This window comes from Gracilinanus agilis, chromosome 5 (assembly GCF_016433145.1).
Source record: "Gracilinanus agilis isolate LMUSP501 chromosome 5, AgileGrace, whole genome shotgun sequence".
NCBI lineage: Eukaryota > Metazoa > Chordata > Mammalia > Didelphimorphia > Didelphidae > Gracilinanus > Gracilinanus agilis.
Genome location: NC_058134.1, coordinates 13,363,238 through 13,382,301, shown reverse-complemented (window position 1 = coordinate 13,382,301; position 19,064 = coordinate 13,363,238). Strand labels below are relative to the sequence as shown.

The 19,064-nt window shown below is 48.3% G+C and overlaps 1 protein-coding gene across 1 annotated transcript in view; it reads right to left on the bottom strand.

The window, feature by feature from the left end:
- Nucleotides 1-19,064, bottom strand: part of DNAH11 (dynein axonemal heavy chain 11) — a 306,168-nt gene that overhangs the window by 104,074 nt on the left and 183,030 nt on the right. Inside the window, exons 42-48 of the mRNA XM_044678853.1 lie at nt 18,657-18,759; nt 17,754-17,996; nt 14,573-14,734; nt 14,202-14,395; nt 13,353-13,515; nt 11,354-11,477; nt 10,385-10,527 (exon numbers count right to left, since the gene is read on the bottom strand). Of these exons, the coding sequence (XP_044534788.1) occupies nt 10,385-10,527; nt 11,354-11,477; nt 13,353-13,515; nt 14,202-14,395; nt 14,573-14,734; nt 17,754-17,996; nt 18,657-18,759 (1,132 nt within the window). The remainder of the gene's footprint in view (nt 1-10,384; nt 10,528-11,353; nt 11,478-13,352; nt 13,516-14,201; nt 14,396-14,572; nt 14,735-17,753; nt 17,997-18,656; nt 18,760-19,064) is intronic.

The following is a 19,064-nucleotide window of genomic DNA, read 5'->3' as shown; positions in this document are numbered from 1 at the left end:
CTTTGGAGATGGATAGCATTCTTTGTCATAAGTCCCTCAGAATTGACCTGGATCATTGCCTTGCTGATGTGTAGCTAAGTCTATCACATTTGATCATTCCATAATATTGCTGTTACTGTGTACAAAGTTTTCTTCATTCTGCTTACTTCACTCTGCATCTGATCATGTTGGTCTTTCCAGTTCTTTCTGAAATCATCCTGTTTATCATTCCTTACAGCACAATAGTATTTCATCACCATCATATACTACAATTAGCCATTCCCCAAATGATGGTCATTCCTTTAGTTTCCAATTCTTTGCCACCACAAAAAGAGTAGCTATAGATATTTTTGTACAAGTAAGCCCTTTCCCATTTATTCAGGAGGTTTCTAAAAGAGTTTATATTCTAAGATAGTATTATCATTGGCTGCCATCCTTCAACTTGGCAAGGAGATCAAGTAGTGTTGATTGACTAAGGTGATTTCTGGGCTCCTTTGGTGTCCTGGTGGAGGAATTGATTCTCATGGGCTAATCTTCCTTAGCTAATAGCGATCACCTTAACTAGGTTACCTTGGTAACTTCCTTGGCTAATGATGTATCAGTGTCTGTTCTTGTATCCACTTCACATTTTTATCAATAGCTCGTTTAAATAGGTTCGGTTGGAACTGTCTCATGTACTGCATCTTCTCATTTTAAATTTTTATTTATTTGGCTTTGTTCTATAAACAAATGATTGATTTGAAAATTCCACATCAATAACCAATCATTTCCCATGTTAAATTTAATCAGTTCCTTTTCTTAAATTTTATTTCATTTTGGGAGAGCAGCAGTGGCTCAGTGGATTGAGAGTCAGGCCCAGAGATAGGATCTGGTTCTGGATTAAAATTTGGCTTCATATTCTACCTAGCTGTGTGACCCTGGGCAAGTCACTTACTTAACCCCCATTGTCTGCCTCAGAACCAATATACAGTATTGATTCTATGATGAAAAGTAAAGGTTTTAAAAAAACTTTCCTCTTTAAAATTATTTATGATTGTACATGTTAATCTATATCAAAGAGCCTGCCTTCTCAAAGTGGAGGGAGGGAAAAGAGGGAGAGAATTTGGGACTCAAAATTTTAAAAAAATGAATATTAAAAATTCTTGTTTACATGTACTTGAGAAAAATTTTGAAAAATTAAATGTGAAATAAATAAAAATATTCACGATATATAGTCAGGGGTATTATATAGATATTCTAGAAGCCTTCATCTTATTAGATTTGACACAAAGCTTATTGAGAGTCTGTTTTTGAGCTTCTACTCTTTCACCTAATGTAATAGCTATCCCTCTTAACTTCAATGTTTTATTGAAATTATTGGTCAAAATTTTAAGCAACAAAACCCTTCTGAGGGTAGTCCAGAGCTGATGGGTAGATGTGCCTCCTTCTGAGCTTACACTGAGTCATTAATATCTTAGTCATCATTACCTGAAACCAGACATTCAACTGGCTCCAAATATACCAGGAAAGAGATGAGACCTCAGATAGCTAGTATTTATGTAACCAGCTACACAGTGCTTTATGGTTTGTAAAGTGTTTCTCATTTTATCCTCACAACATCCTTGGGAGGTAGGTGATACTATTATTCCCACTTTACAGGTGAGAAGACAGGTGAGGGAGACAGAGATTAAGTGACTTACTTGCTCAGGGTCATAGAGCTATTAAGTGTTTGAGGCAGGTTTTGAACTTAGGACTTCCTGAATCCAAGTCTATGTTCTATCCACTACGCCACACTATTACTAAATGTAAATGTATTCACCTTTCTTCATTAAGAATTACGCGTTGATGTTTGAAGAATGTCTTGATCTCCCCAGATGGTCAGTTGCAGAGTATTACTATTCAATCAATTAATTAATCCATGAGTATTTATAGAGTGTCTACAATGGACCAGACATTCTACAAGGTGTAGAAGACATAAGGTCAGAGGATGAAGCAGTCCCTATTTGCAAAGAGTAAATAAAGGAGTCAGTAATAAAGGAGTTAAGAAATACATTCAAATAAACACAGCCTAAAGTGATCAAAGGCAAATATAAAACAGAGCAGTTAAATGCCAGGCAGATTGTGTAGAAGGCTCTAGGATTTGGGGGGATTAGGAAAAGCTTCCAAGAAAGTGACTATGTGAGGCAGAAGTAGGGAGGAAATGCATTTCACTCGTGAGCAGTGGCCAGTGGAAAGGCACAGGTAGAGGAGGTGGGGTGTCCTGGGTGAGAAGGGCAGTTTCACTGGATCCCAAGGCGTGGGAGTGGGGGAAATGCCCAATGTCCTATGAAGACAGGTTGGGAAGAACTTTGAAAGCTAATCGAAGGAAATGATTATTTCATCCTGGGGAGAATAAGGAGCCACTGGAATTGATTAAGAGAGTCAAATGATCAGATCTCTTCTTCAGGAAGATGACTTTGGCAGCAGTGGTGAGGATGGACAGGAGTGGGGAAGGATTTGATCTCGGGATTCTCCTAAGGCTTCCTCATTGTCCTGAATATTCTTCTCTCAGCTCAAAGGTCCATCATTTCATGTGTCTAGCTAGTCCCTCATCCGCCAGAAGTCATAACCCCCTCCATGTCTTAGAATATGGTCTTCATGATTTCAATAACAGAAAAAAAACGTCATTGTCAAATGGTCCCACTTCTGGCAATGGGCTTCCTTTAGATGGCATTGCGAGTTATGAACTTAATTCTTTTCTGGTTTGGTCGAACATGCCAGAGCTTGGACTTCTGCAGAGCCCTCAAGACCTCAGGCTCACCTTCCTACCATGATGATGTATTGGAGTAGCTATTGCTGTCGTTCAGTCATTTCAGTCATGTCTGACACTACATGACTCCATTTGGAGTTTTCTTAGCCAGGATACTGGAGTGGCTGGCCTTTTCCAGTCGAGGTAGGTAGAAATCTTAAAATGAGAGCCTTTTTGAAAGGTATAACTTTCTAAACTAACCTGAAAGATCAGAAAGATCAGCCACCTCCATCCTGTGTATCTCATATCTAGTCAAGGTTCTCCTTTGCGACTTCATGAAGGAACAACTCATACTTTTAAAGGTAAACTGAATTCGACATCTGCTACTTGGCAGTAGTAGTGACACCGCCAGGGTCCTCACGGACTCTGGCTCAGCTTGGTGGTTTTGGAAACAAACGGCAAGTATCTATCCACACTGTTGCTTAAGTAAAGGAAGATTTCTGTGCCCCTTGGAAGTCGGCCAGGATGTAAGTTAAGGCAGGCTGGGCCAAAGAAGGCCAATAAAAGAAAAGTTGCAAAGGGATACTCTGCTCTGCAGAGAGAAGCACCTGGACAAGTGGAAACCCTTGTGAGAAGGTGTCGGGGTGCCCATCCGTCAGCTCTGAATGGAAGCCAACGACAGACCATCCGGATGATTCCATAATGGAGCTGCACCAAGGGAGACGCGGGTCACTTCTTACACACCATCCCTGCTGGGACTTGGTGTTCAGTGGTGAGCATGGCTAATGGGGTGGGAACTCTGCAGAATTCAGCTTGACCTGCCAGGTGGGCTCACTGGTCCTTGTCAGACATTCAGCTGGCCAAGCTCAATGGAGACAGAAAGAAGGTTCTGAGAGTCAGATTGCGTAGGAGGCATTGCCAAGAAAGTATGGTCTTTGAGAGAAAGTGTTTCCAATGAGTCCCGAAGGATGAGTTCCATCTAAACCCAGCATGCAATGAGGATAATGAGAGCTGCTGCTCAGGTGTGCTATATGACGTCCATAGGGCTTTGCTTATCGTGATATCGTTGGTTCCTTCTGAACTTTGGCCAGAGGCGATGAGCAAGAGTTTTGTCCCAGGTACTGGCAAGTGACTAGACATGATAGCCTGTATTTGTGTCGGTCAGGATTTGAACCCAGTTCTTTCCAATTGCAAGGTCAGTCATCTACCCATTAGGCCATTCCAACTGTCAAAAGACTCCTTCGAGATCGTACAGGGAAGCATCTCCTTTCTTCCAGTTTTGCAGATGAGACGACTGAGTTTTCGAGGCAGATTTGTTGGACGAGGTCATAGAGCATCACAGACTCTCCCAGCTGGGAGACCCTTCCAAGGTTGCCTGTCTAGTCCAACCTGCCTTAACAAGGAAGTGGCGAGTGAGCCAACCCTTGAGCAGATCTAGGAATTCGAAGAGGAAGAAATAAGGAAGGAAAGCGTTCAAAGCCTGGAGGTCAGTCTCTGCAAAAGCCTAGTGGCAGGAGATGGGACACTGCGTACAAGGAAATTGGAGTGGAACCACTTGATGGGATGATAAACGGTCTGGGCGGTGTGGGGTGGACACATTTCAGAGGGCTCTAAAGGTCAAATAGAGGACGTTGTGCTTTTTTCTGAGAGGCAACAAGCAGAGTGATGTGGTCAGACCTGGGCTGGATTAATATCAATTTGGTAGCGATGTAGTAGCTGGATTGATTAGAACAGGAAGAGACTGGAGGCAGAGAGACCAATTAGGAGGATGTTCGGATAGTCTAGTCAAGAGGTGGGAAGGCCTTGAACCAGGCTGGTGGCTGTGAAAGCTGCTGAAATATTCATGGCTGTCTTGCGTAGGGAAGGAGCATCTCTCTAATCTGTGAACCAATGTCTCCTGTTATTATTTCCAGAACTGTGAATTTCCATACAAAGGGACCTAAAGCATGAGGTCAAGGTAGCGGAGAGGAAAGGGTGAATTCCTGACCCTTTTAGGCAGTAATGGATTCATGGGAATTATAGGGATAGACAAGAAGGTCAGAGAGAAGAAAAATTAGACATCCATTGCCAAGGACTTTATCCTTATTTGAAAATCACAGACAATTTGGTTATACAAAGACAGAAGTTGATACTCTGAGGCTGCTGATTCATGTCGCATTACCTTGCCTTGGGTCCAAGGGTTTCACGGGTATTAAAGGGCATTTCTAAGGAGGCTGCCAGGTCTGTGATAGGGGAGGCTCCTCTAGTCTGGGTTTGTCTATAACCTTCCAGTCAAATTATTTTCTCCTTCTGGCGTTCGCTTTACAATAATGTATTGTTGCCTCAGACTGAGGTGCCCCCTTTCCCACGTCCCAAGAAGATATCAGTGATGGGTCCCTGGTTCTCTTTAAGAGATTCCCAGGGGGCTGAGAGCCAGGCCTGGAGATCAGAGGTCCTGGGTTCAAATCTGGCCTCAGACACTTCCTAGTTGTATGACTGGACAAATCACTTAACATCCATTGTCTAGCCTTTAACATTCTTCTGCCTTTATACAACTCCTGTCCATTTCTTTCTCTAAATTCTACATAAAGAGAAGGTGGAAGGGAGGGTCTCCCCAACGTGTTGGCCTTTACTGGGATCTCTTGACGTGCCACGGGCAGCAACGGACTGTATACATACATCCCATCAGTCATCTTGCTCTCGCCACATGATGGTCCCACATCTTCTTAACCATCAAAACTGTCTTTGATAGGTCTTTCTGCCACTTCTTCTAATTGTAGGCAGTATGCCAGAGTCTACTTGTACATGCCACGCATTTCTCCATTGCCCTTTCAGTAATGGGTAATTAAGAAACTTTGGAAATTATGGCATTACGGTATGTGTGATTTATCACCATAAAGCTTTCCTGGAAGAATATTGATGTTAAGAAAATTGGGTTTTTGTATGAGAGCTAAGTTTGGGGTCATTAAAAGCCACTCAGTTCCTTCTATTCGTTTCCAGGCCATTCCATCATCTATATTTAGTATTTGCAGATAAAAGGAAAGAGGGATGAGTGCAATAGATTGTCTATTCAACTTCAAATCGCAATCTAAACATACATTATTTTTTCATCCACTTGGTTATTCCTATGTGGATAGTTCAATAAAATGCCTCCAAAAAGAAAAAGAATAGAATGCCAAGAATATCTTGAAGCAGATTTTTAACTAAAAATCCTGGAAGGCAATCTGCAAATTTCTAAAAGGTATTTTGATCCTAGTAAGCCAAATTGCTTGTAATTCACAACATATTTCCCTGAAGGTATAAATGACCCCCCAATTTAGCTCACAAAAACACATGAAACGTATCCGCTTATTCACACAACAAGCATATGTCAATATATGCCAGGCTCCATGCTAAGCTCTAAGGATATATCCAAGGATACAAAGCCAAAACTTCTGCCCCCATGGAGCTTCTTATATTCTATTGGGATACAAGTATGCAGGAAGACAGGAGTTCAAATCTGGCCTTAGACACTTCTGGGATTTGTGACTCCGAGCGACTCACTTAATTTAACCCTTTTTTTGCCTCAGTTTCTTTGAGTTGTGAGGATCAAATGAGACCATCCAGATATCCCTTCGATCTTGTGGAGGTGCAGAGTACGCTGCCTTCTCCATCTAGAAAATCCATGTCAAATTTCCTGGCCAGAGAAGATGTCTGAATTTTTCTTTTTACTTTTATGGGGCATTTGTAGGATTTTATTGTAAAATTTGGATTAAGTACCTGGTCACAGGCTACGTGTAGGCCAAAATGAACGTTTCTTGGCTTTGTGTGTTGTCTGCTGGCTTTTGTGTTCTTTTTACAAATTGACTTCTTCCTTGTTCTAACTTTAAACTAGAAATTGTATGTATTTATGGCATTAAAAGATAAGCCCGGGCAGCTGGGTAGCTCAGTGGAGTGAGAGTCAGGCCTGGAGCCGGGAGGTCCTAGGTTCAAATCTGGCCTCAGACACTTCCCAGCTGTGTGACCTTGGACAAGTCACTTGACCCCCATTGCCCACCCTTACCAATCTTCCACCTATGAGACAATACACTGAAGTACAAGGGTTTAAAAAAAAAAAAAAAAGATAAGCCCTGCTACATAATGGCGTCCATCTAGTTGATGCATTTCTGAATTTCTGAACCTTTTCTGGGCCATCTGCTGGCCTTCAGGCATCATCTGTGGCTTCTGCAAAGCCCCCCAAATGTCCACTTGATTGTTTACGCCGACCTGCCCTGCCGTAGAGCGAAAACACAGAGGGGAAAAGTTGGGGTGTGGAAGGGGTCCCTGGAGGAGGGAAGCCCTCTGCAGAGCGCCTGGCCCAGAGGAAGTGCTCTATAGATGTCAGCTCTTGGGACCAGGAACCTTCCCGCAATGCCAGGATTCTCACTGTGAGCGGATCATCGAGGGGACACGGCCCAAAGCAGGCGCCCTCCGAGGCTCGGGGGATTCAGAGACAGAAGGCGTGTGTGTGTGTGTGTGTGTGTGTGTGTGTGTGTGTGTGTGTGTGTGTGTGTGTGTGTAAACCTAGAGGAAATCTATGCAAGCAAACCCAGCACGATGGGCAGCCAGGAGAAAGCTAAGCGAGGGCGCTTGGGAAGGCGCCGGGTACGACATGGCGGTTGAGCTTAAGAAAACTAGAGATGCCAAGAGGCACCGTAGGACGAGGGATGGCGGGTTTTCCTGTGTGAGGACACGTTGGGAGGAAGGAGCAGATCACCCCAAGCTCTGCCGGGAAAACTCAGCCCTGGCAGAGTCCCACCTGCCGAGAGTAGAAGGGGAAGCCCTCTACACCAAGCCCCTGGGCATCTGCAGAGCCTGGGGCAGGGGGTGGGCTGGGCAGGCTTCCAGGGGGAGGTGGAGCCCTTCATAGGATGGGGCAGAAGAACAGCAGAGATCCTGCACCCCTTGCTGTTGGGGCTCCTGCTAGTACAGGCGTGGTTCCAAGGCAGCCGGCAGTAAGGGCTGGGCAAGTGGGATTAAGTGACTGGTCCAGGGTCACACAGGTAGGAAGTATCGGGGGCCAAATTTGACCCCAGGACCTCCCATCTAGTCCTGGATCTTAATCCACTTCGCTGCCTCTTATGGGGGTCTTTTACTGTGATAAGAATGACAGACGGGGCTCTCTCCTCTCTGCCCCTCTTCTTCGCTCATCGGTGCTGCTCTTTGGAGACTTCCCCAGCACTGGGGGAGCCGAGTATTCTAGCACTGGAACTCGGGACGGGGATGTGGGGAAGAAGCAGAGCGGGGCAGGGGGGTGGGGGGGGGTCGAGCACATTAGGGGAAGCCGCTCTGGGGAAGAAGTTGGACTCTGGGACCCCGGAAGCCCCTCCTGCTCTAAGTAAGGCCCCAGACCACGGGTGGACCCACGGGTGGACCCAAGGGATGGACACGTGTTGGTTCCGGCTAAGCAGAGTGTGCAGACCAGACACCCCCTCCGTGCGCCATTCCAACTATTATTCTAGGAATCAATCAGGAAGTCCCCTGCGGGTCGGGCAGTTCTGTGGAAGCCTCTGTGAGGGGCAGCCTCGGTCACCCAGTGTGGCTGCACCTTCTGCAAGGTTGGGGTCTATGTGTGGGGTTGGGGGGCCCTGCCAGCGCCTACGAGGGCTGGAGGAAGCGAAGCCACAGCTGGGGCGGCGGGACGTGCCCCCCCCCCCGGGCTCACGGCTTGGCACAAGCATTTGGGAGACAAGCAGGCAGGAGAAGGAGGGGCCCCCCCTGACCCTGAACCGAGAGAGATGAGGAGAAGTCGTGGCGAGGGGCGCCGGCCGTGCCGCTTAGTGCCTTTGCCATGGGCTCCGGGAAGAACAGAAGCCCTTTGGCCAAAGGCTCAAAGAAGCCTTTTTTTACATTTTTTTTTTAAACCCTTGTACTTCGGTGTATTGTCTCCTAGGTGGAAGATTGGTAAGGGTGGGCAATGGCGGTCAAGTGACTTGCCCAGGGTCACCCAGCTGGGAAGTGGCTGAGGCTGGATTTGAACCCAGGATCTCCTGTCTCTAGGCCTGGCTCTCAATCCACTGAGCTACCCAGCTGCCCCCTTTTTTTACATTTTAAAGCAACTCTGTGAAAGCCTTTCTTGGCTTCCGGGCTGCCCCCAGACAGGTGGCCGGAGGATGCCGACCTGGTCTAGACGGTCAGGATTGCGAAGGGTCCTGCCTCTGCCGTCCAGTCCGTGGGCCGCTCCTCCCGGATTCGTGCCCTCTGCACATGTGACCGGCCTTTCCGATCCCTGACGGGAGCCCTCTCTCTCCTAGACGCCTTCCTCCCAGCTGATGGGAAGCTTCTAATGGCGCCTTTGGGGTCCTGGTCCTCTACCAGAATCCCAGAATTCCAGAATCGGAACCGCAGTCCAAATCACACCCTAAAAGCTCCGCAGGATCGCGCCTCTGATCTTACGGACCCCCCCTGAAGCAGCCAGTCCCCGCGGGTGCAGCTCCAACGGGCAGGAAACGGCTTCTGTCTCCAGGCGAGGCTTCCCTTTGCGCATCCCATCCCGGTTCTGCGTTCTTCCCCAAGCCCTGCTCTCTCTCCGTGTCCCCAGAGACACCAGGGAAGGCTGGACCCGCTTAGGACCCGGCTTAGGGAGGCCAGAGATGAACTGAATTGTGTCCTGAGGAAGGAAGCCAGGAGGGCCGAGAGCCTGAGTCCGTGCCCTGAGGACCGGCTACGGGAAGGCCGGGGAGGGAGCCGGAAGGACTCGGGGTGCCCCTGGAAGAAGGCTTAGGTTTGCTCGGCAGGCCGCAGAGGGCCGCACAAGGAGCAGTTGGGTGGAAGCTGCAAAGAGGGAGATGGAGGCAGGAAAACAAAAGCAGAAACTTCCCAACCATCAGAGCTGTCTGGAAGTGGGGAGGGGATGGGGCTCCCTCCTCAGGTGACCCTGGTCAGGCCGGCTCTGGTGGGGATTCCTTCGGACCGAGAGCCAAGAGAATCTCTTCGAATTGGAAATTAATGGGCTTATGGGAAGTGATCTGGAACAGAAGAGCCCAAGTTCACCGGAAATCCTCAGGGAAGGCTCAGCTTGGCCAACTTTCATTGGCTCTTTAGCCGGCGGCCTCCCTCCGGCCCGGAGGCCCCTCGCTCTGGAGCACCCCCCCACGACAGCCCCTTCTCTCCCTGCTGAGGTCCTGCAGCCGCTGTTCTGGGGAAGGGCCCCGTCCAGCAGCCTCCCTTCCCTTCTCAGCGGCGCCTTTTGGGATTTCAGTACCAGGCGCCCACGCGGGTCCTCCGGCCCCGGCCCTTTTGGGGGCCGCCTTCCCTTGTTGCACCGGCAGGGCTTTGCCCTCTTTCTCGGTGCCCGTCGTGCCTGCCTCGCTGGTCTGTCCGCCAGGCTCTCCTCCCACCCCGACTCCTCCCACAGCAAAGCTGGTCGGGTCTCCCTCATCGTGACTGCCACATTTTGTACCAGGCTCTCCTCCCAGAGGTGGCGGCACCCCGGCTGGCCGTGCGCCCCCTACTCTGCCCTCGGTCCTGGGAGCCCACCAGGAGGAGTGGCTGATGGCCCGGAGCCCGTGTGTGAGCCGGTGGAGACGCAGCCCGGCCCCGGCCTGGGAAGCTCCTGAATTCTTTCCACATGAACAGCTGAACTCTAAGTCCGCATTCCCAGCCCTGAAACCCGAGCTGCTCCCCCCTCAGCCCCCTCTCAGCCCCCCCCAGCCCCCCCTCAGCCCCCTCCCACCCTGGTCAGAGGCTCCGACGGCTTACTTTGAGCTGCCGCCGCACCCTGGCCAGAAAGAACTTCCAGCAGTTTTCTCTGGTGTCCAAGAGGCCCAGGCCTCGGACCTCGTGTCGGACGCCCCCGATGATCTTGTTCATGTCCTCCTCACTGAAGAGATCCGGGATTTCTCCTGGCCCGAGAGAGGAGAAAGAAGCCCCGAGAGCCATTTAATAAGAGAAGACGCCGAGCGCCAGAGCCCTGCCTGGGTCAGGGGCTGGATGGAAAAGACCCCGGAGAGCCCGGGCCCAGCCTCCACGTTTTTATTACTCTTGCCTTCTTTTTTTTTTTCTTTAATAGTGCATAAAATTCTTGATTTAGACCGAGAAAGTATTTGTATTTATGATATAACTTCAAATTCAAACCAGGATAAAAAAGGAGTCCATCTTCGAATCCACACTGTGTATTGACTTCAAGGCAACAGAGCAGGAAGGGCTGGGCAATGAGGGTCGAGTGACTTGTCCAGGGTCACCCAGCTAGGAAGTGTCTGAGGCCAGATTGGAACCCAGGATGGAGCCCTCTAGCAGCTCTCTCCTCCATTTTTACAGTGAGGAAACCGAGGACTTTCTCCAAAGCCCCCACTCAACAAGAGGCAGAGACGGGCTCTTCCCGTCGCACCACCATCCAACCTCCTGCCTTGTAGCCTTCGACTCTGATTGTCAAGGTGGGTGCTGGGGGATTAAAAAGCCCATTTTACTTTCTAAAGGGGGCCAGTCCGCCCCCAGGGCCCACGGGCCAGGGGAGATGGCAGGGAGCTTGCTGAGGCTCTCGTAGAGGTCCAGCCTCTGTACGCAGCCCAAGACAGCCGTGCTCCCCAAGCTGGCTGGGTCTGGGGGTTCTCCCCAAGGAGCGCCCCAGAGAACCCAGCAAAGATAAATGATCTCTCCTTAAAGTTCACCAGCGCCACAGATCGTTTGTCATGAGGGAAGAGCTTTCTGGGGACGGGCTGCTTTAATCACCTGATGCCAACAAGTCATTAATCAGCACCAGGAAGCGTTCGTCCGGAACCTGGGCATCTGTCAGCAGAAACACAGCGGGCATGTTCTTGGCTCCTGTCTTGATGTACAAATGGGTGAGATCTATCTGTAAGGAGAGGAGGCCATCCGTCATTTGGGGTAAAAACTGGGGCTGACGTGGGGGGCGAAGGGGACCGTGTGGTGTGCCAATGATGGCAGCACCCTGGACGAGCCGAGAACCTCTCGGGGCCTCAGTTTCCTGATCTGTAAAATGGGGCTAACAAGAGCACTTACCTCCTCCTGGGGGGGGGGTTATGAGGAGGTAAGATGTAGAAAGCCTGGAACAAACTCTACAGCTTCATCATTGTTGTCGTTGTCATCGTTATCACTATTCCCCTCACCCCCCTCCTTCTATCTTCGTCTAACTTTCTACACACATACACACTCTTCTCTTAGGTTGAAGCAGTGCAGTGTGCCCTGGCTAGGAGGTTGAGGGCATGGATGCAGGAAGAGACTCATCCTACGCTCTGAATCTCAAGAGACTCTAGATTTTCCTGAGTCAGTCCTAGAGAGGGAGGGAGGGATGGACGGACAGAGAGAGAGAGAGAAGGAGAGGAGAGAGAGAGGGGTGGGGATGAAGAGAGAGAGAGGGATGGAGAGAGAGAGGGATGGAGAGATAAAGAGAGAGAGGGAGGGAAGGAGGGAAGGAAAGAGAAAAAGAGAGAGAGAGTCTCCCAGGGACTCTCTGGAAAGCAAAGAGACATCTTCGTTCTGAACATGTGATTGTTTGTGATGATGGAGGTGACAGGCTGCTGGTCAGCCCCAGTGCCCTTCTGTGCAGTGAGAACTAATGCAGAGCCCCCTGGACTAAGGACATCCAATCAGCCTCCCATCGACCCTCAGCTTCCATTGGCAGAGGTGTTAGAGAAGACTCTCTTCCCAACATCCTCTGTGAAATGTGCACTGCGGGATGTTTATGTGCTCAAGAAAGCCATGGGAATGCCCAATTGTTTCTGCTTAAAGAGGAATAAAAATGGAAGCCAGGGGGATTCTGTGAATTCGCTTTAGGCCTGGCCTGGCTCTATGTCTGCCCAACTACACTTCTGTGAAGTTCATAGAGGGCTTCCATGGAAGCAAAGACATGGGCAAAACTAATTTAAGTCAAGCACACGGAACCAGGAAAAACAGCCAAATAAAAATAGGATCGCTTTTCTCCCTGATGAGGATGAGGATGAGGATGATGCTGACAAGAATGATGATGGTGATGACATTAATAAGAGGAATGATGGTAGCCATGGAGGAGGACTGGCCTTGGGATTACAAGGGTAAAGGGGTCTCCCACATGCAGAAATCCCCATTCCCATAGGAAGCTGGCTCTATTGCTACATCTTGCTTGTTTCTCTCTATTAGTCCTTTCTCTGGAGGTGGACCTATCCAAGTCATTCTTTGAACAACATTTCTGTTGCTGCCTATAATGTCTTCTTGGTTCTCTTCATAATTTCATGCAGGTCTTTCCATGTTTTGTTTTGTTTTGATTTAACCTTTAAATAGTCTTCAAGAATTGGGTAGAACCCTAAGAGGTTACGTGACTAGCCCAGGGTCACACAGCCAATACAGGTCAGAGGGAGGCCTTCATTCCAGATCTTCCTGACTCTACCCACAGATAACAAGTGCAGCAAACAATGAATAAAAGCAGACCAACACCCAATCAAAGAGCACCTTCAGGTGACCAAAGGGTCTTGCCTTTTAATCTCATTTCAATCTTGTGAGTATCCTGTGAGTCGGGGGGTACAAGGTATTATTATCCCCATTTTAGAGGTAAGAAAACTGAGGCTCAGAAGTCAAGTCCCTTGGGCCCTGATCGTGCAGCTATTTAAGGGCTGAACCTAGGTCTTCCCAACTCCATCTAACCCTCCACTTTGGGAGGAGTGAGCACGGACTGAGTGAAATCGTTTGGCTTTGAGATCTTCCGAGAGAAGAGTCCAAGGGGCTCTGCACTTACCTTGAGGTCCTGGAGCCCATAGTCTTTCCTCAGCGTAATCTGGAACACCTCAAAGGAGCAGATGTAGGCAGCGAGGCGAGACAAGCTCTGTTTGCCGCTGCCTCCCACGCCAATCAGGAGACAGTGACCCTGGGCGGTGTGCAAGATTCTGCTGATACGGCACCTGGTGAGGGAAAGGGGGCCTCCGCATCCTCTCCATCCATGTGGATTAAGTGGCTGCTATGTGCTAAAAGCTGGGGATTCAGAGTCTGTGTGAGCGGAGGCACCACGCACAGAGACATCGGCATCCTTGAAGCACTGATTTCGGCAGCCGAGGCCCAGGTTTCACCAGGGCAGGACCTGTGATTTACTGGCTAGAAGGATCTCAGGGGCCGGAGCTCTTTCCGCTCCCATTGATTGTGACCCGTTTACAATCAGTGTTGTCTGGGGCTCGGACGGCGAAGTGGCTTGTCCATGGTCCAACAGCTTGTGTCAGGGGAAGCATTCGAACCCAGATCTAACCAACTACAAACCTAGCCCTATTGTCTACACCATGCTATGGGGACAACAATACCAGCATTTGCACAATGCTTACTTCACATCTTATTTGATCCTAACAATCCTGTAAAAGAGGAATTATGATTATGATTATGATTATTTTTTAAGCCATTACTTTCTGTCTTAGAATTGAATCTAAGTAGAAGAGCCATAAGGGCTAGGCACTTGGGGTTAAATGACTTGTCCAAGGTCACACAGCTAGAAAGTATCTGAGGTCAGATTTGAACCCAAGACCTTCTATCTCTAGGGCTGCGTCTCTATCCACTGAGCCACCCCGCTGGCCATGGAAGATGCTCTCTTGCATCCACTTACACGTGTTGCATGGCATCTTCAAAAAAGACCAGCGGCATGGCTGCATTCAGCTCATTGTAGGCGTCCAGGGTCTCTGTTAGCACCGCCTTCAGCGTTTCCCAATCCTTCACTGGCATGTAACATGGGTCTCCCACACCGTTGGCAAAGTGGCAATAGAGGAGAGGTTGCTGGACCAGAACAGACTCTTCTGTGCCCTGCGGGATAGAGGAGGAGGGACATCGGATACCCAGAGGAGAGGCCTGGGGACCTTCCCTGTCGCTAAGCCCCTCCTCTGGAAGGAGAGCCCCTTGGGGAATGTCACTCCCACCCCGGGAGGCTCCCTCCTAGCCTCGCCTGCTGGCAGTGGGATGGTCCAGTATTGATACGCTTACCTCGAAATATCTTCGAGCAGTTTCCAGCAATTTCTTTTGAAACAAATCGCAGTCCTTTTTGTCCATCAGCTTATCTCCATAAACTCGGGACGATTCATGAAGCCAAAGGCGTACGAGATCCTGGGGTCCCTTCAAGCACTCGGGGGTGGCAAATAATATTCCCTAAAAGATATAAAAGGGGAGAAGCAAGATCAGTCTAGAGTTTGCTTTTTTTTAATTTGGAAAATTTTATCTAATTGATTAGAGTTTGATTTTTGAGTTGTTGGCATTTTGTTTGGGAAAGTTCATGAAAAAACTAAAAAGAAATAAAACGTGCAAATAAAATTCTGCTCACATTTTATTTATTTCACTAAAAATTTCCCAAGTACATGTATGATTTTTGAAACATTTATTTATTTTTTTATTTTGAGTTCCAAATTTTCTCCCCACCTCTTGTTCCTCTGCTACCTCTTAAGAAGGCAAGCAACATAATATTGATAATGCATGTGAAGTTATGCAAAACATATTTCCATATTAGCTATGTGGCAAAAGAAAACACATACAAGAAAAAGAAGTAAAAAAAGAAATCTGCCCTCAGAGTTTGGCAATTCTCTCTCTTTCCATCATGAGCCCTTTGGAATTGCCCTGGATCATCGTATCAATTAGATGCCTTCGTCTTTCACAGTTGATTTTCCTTTCAATATTGCTGTTACTTTGTACAATGTTCTCCTGGTTGTGCTCACTTCACTTTGCATCAGTTCATATTAGTCTTCCCATGTTTTTCTGAAATCAACCTGCTCACCGTTTCTTATAGGACGTGTATTCCATCACCATCATATACCACAACTTGCTTATCCGTCCTCCAATGGATGGGCATCCCCTCCATTTCCAATTCTTTGCTACCACAAAAAGAGCAGCTAAAAAGGTTTTTGTACAAATAAGTTCTTTCCCTTTTCTTTGATCTTGTTGGGATACAGATCTAGTAGTGGCATTTCTAGATCAAAGGGTATGAACAGTTTTACAGCCCTTTGGACGTAGTTCCAGATTGTTCTCCAGGATGGTTGGAGCAGTTCACAATGTCCCTACTTTTCCCCTCCAACATGTACCATTTCCCTTTTCTGCCATATTAATCAGTTTGATAGGTGTGACAGTTGTTTTCATTTGCATTTCCCTAATCAATGGTGATTTGTAGCCAGTTTTCATGTGACTCTACATAGCTTCCATCACTAACATCAACAAACCCCTCTGCCAGGGTGACTCTATTCTGGGTCTTTGCATTCCCTAAACCACAGGGGGATGAATTTTGCAGCCAGACTATCTCCTGAAACCTCTCCCTCAAAAATCTGTCCAATTGTTAGTGCCCTCTCTTCCACCCAACATTCCTTATACTTTGATGCTTTGAATTTATTCTCTTTCTATTTATTCATTATATGCTGATGTATCTACTTGTCTGTCCTGTTATGATGTTAAGCTCCTCCAGGGTAGTGGCTGTTGCATTCTTCTAAATTCTATCTTCAGTACTTAGCACAGTGCCTGGCACATAGTAGGAGATTAATAAAAGATGAATAAATGCTTGGTGATTGATTGATTGCTCTTCACCTAAGGTCAATGAAAGGCATATCCACACCAACAAAGTCATGGTTGCTGAAAATGTGAAAGTATTAATATCAACATATCCATTTCATGGGAAGGTAAACCAAGGCAGTTGTTCTTTTCCAAACTTTCATGGCAATTCCATGGCCAGCACAGACACTAAGCATAGTCTCTAGCCTCTAATATTTGCTATTTTTTAGTTTCAGTTTCATATTTTAATGGAATGTAAATGCTAAAGCCATCTGTCCCCATTGTGTAGGGAGGTAATTTTCTTCCCTCTCCTCTCCCCAGCTCTGTGATTCTGTCATTTTTTCTTTCTGGTGCCTCCTCAGACATGGTAAATGAAAATTTTTGACCTTTGACCAGGTGAGAACAGAGAATACCATCAAACCAAACTATTTGGCCAAATATCAGAAAGAACAATTTTGTCTTTGAGTTAGGCATACCGTCGGCACTCCATAAATATTTGTGGGCTTCACTTCCATTACATCACAGGTGCTTGTTTTCAACCAGATACAGAGAGACTTTACTGTTCTATAAATCCCTGAAAGTCGCTCTTCTTCTCCCACTTATTCTGCTGTGGGACCTCAGGTAAGTCACTGGATACATGCAGCCTCACTTTTCTGATCTACAAAATGGAACTATGAAGATCTTCCCTGTCTGGATAGGTCATATGCTGCAATGATCATTCAAGGGTCTACGATTCTTCTGGGTCAGAGTTCTCCCTGCTGACTCCTTGACTAATAAACTGCACATTCCTTGAGGAAGAGACTCTGTTTTAGTCTTTGCAGTAATTATTATAACAATTGGTATCCATATAGGCTTGCAAATGAATGACAAATGTGAGCTCATTTAATTCTCATAACATGCCTCTGTTAGGTACTTTGGGTATTAGTAAAACAGCAGGATGGTACATTGGCTAGAGAACTGGCCCCAGAGCCAGGTCAAATCCGGCTTTGGGCAAGACTAGCTGTGTGACTTTGGGCTAGTCACTTAACCGCTCTCTGCCTCTGTTTCCTCTTCTGTAAAATGGAAGAGAAAATCGCACCTACCCTCAAGGGTGATCGTGAGAACCAAATGAGACCATACTGTAAAGTGCTTAGCACAGAGCCCAGCACACCGCAAAGGCTTTCTCAGGGTCAGCTCCTGTGAATTGTTGTGGCTGAAGATTCTGAGACAATGATAGGGTAGGGCTGAGATGACCGACTAACAGACAGACAGACAGCCTGGCAGGACCCCCAAATGGGTGTTGTTTTCCTGAGCCTAGAACCCTATTGAGGAATCAGGAAGGTTTCAGGGGAACAATAAAAGATAAAGGTTTTGCTTTTATTTATTTTTTAAAGCTCATATCTTCATTTCCTAGAATTCCTACTGTGTGTTGGTTCCAAGGGAGAAGAGTGCTAAGGGCTGGCCAGGGAGAGGCAAGTGGCTAGGAAGTGTCTGAGGCCAGATTGGAAGGCAGGATCCCCTGTCTCTAGTCCTGGTGCCCTACCCACTGAACCATCCGGCTGCCCCCAAGATAAAGGTTTTAAAGGAATTCTCCCCACGTGTGCCAGTGGAAGGGTGGGGGGCTGCGGTTCTCCCCGCCTCCCCCCATCGTTCCGGGTACCTGGAAGACGCTGGAGAGGTCCCTCAGATTGAAGGTGTAGTGGAACTTCACAGCAGTTGGGAGAAAGTGGAGAATCATGGTGTGATGAAGGCCGATGGCTGCCTGGACCAGCGCCGCGCTGCCACGGAGGAGGAACGGAGGGCTGAAGGCTTGCTGCTGGAAGTGGAAGCCCAAGATCTGGCTATAGATGGTGGCCAGGGAGTCCACGGAGGGGAAGTTGCAGGCAAACACTGAAAAATGTCTCTGGAAAGGAAAAAGAAGAGAGGGCTGAGCGAGCAGGAAGGCGGAAGGGCAGCAGGAAGGCCGTGATGATGTCTGGTCTCCATCGTATCACAGCCACGACCAATGATGACGATAACGAAGAGGATGGCGACAAAGCCTAGACAGGCAGTAGGGCACGGTAGATGTTGAGAAGACCCGAGTTCAAGTCTTACCACCCAGACCTACTGGCTAGGCAACTCCAGATCCCACAAGGTCCTAAGCCGCTCTCCAGGATTACAAAAGACAAGCTCAGAGCAGATCTACATTGGTTCAAAACAAAACAAAAACTGTCCTCACTTGGGAGCTCCCTCTAGACATGAACCGGAAGTCTTTATCCAAGTGAAGCCCAGGGCTTGGCCAAAACAACCTTTATTACAGTACTTTAAGGTTTAAAAAAAATCTACGGGAGTCTTTTTGGAGAGAGTGAGCTCTGCGGTAATCTATACATCACACCCATTTGACAGAGGAGGAAACGGAGCCTTGAAGAAGCTAAGAGACCTGCTTGGGCTCACGAGCTGACAAGAGGCCTGTCTGGGGGCCTCTGAGTCTTCTGAAACATCTGCAAGACCCAAAAGCCCCCCAAAGCCCAGAAGGGCAGAGGCGAATGGACAGCAGCCCCCGGGGAGGGTCTTCGGGCCCTACCTGGAGGCGAGGGTCGATGGTGAAGCTGCCCACCGCGGGGTTCATGCAGGCCACGTACTGGCAGTGATGGATTTCCTTAATCGTCAGCTTGTGTCTGTCATACCTGTGGGCAGAAAGAGAACCTCCCGTCGGGCACGTGGAAGAGACGCGCTGCAAAGTCAGCGGCCACACAGGCTACACCGGCTCGTTTATATCCACCAGCGTCTACACGGTCCATCTAGGAGAGATCTCTGTCCCTCGCCATCCCCAATCCAAGGGCCACGTTGGAGCCCACCGAGCCAGCCGGCCTGGGGCAGCGACACGGAGATCCCTGGCCGTCCGGCCATGTCCTCCAGCCCAGAAGGGACTCGGCACCCCCTGGGGATGGAGGGGGCAGGCGGAGCCCTCCAGCCCCCAGATCTAAAGATG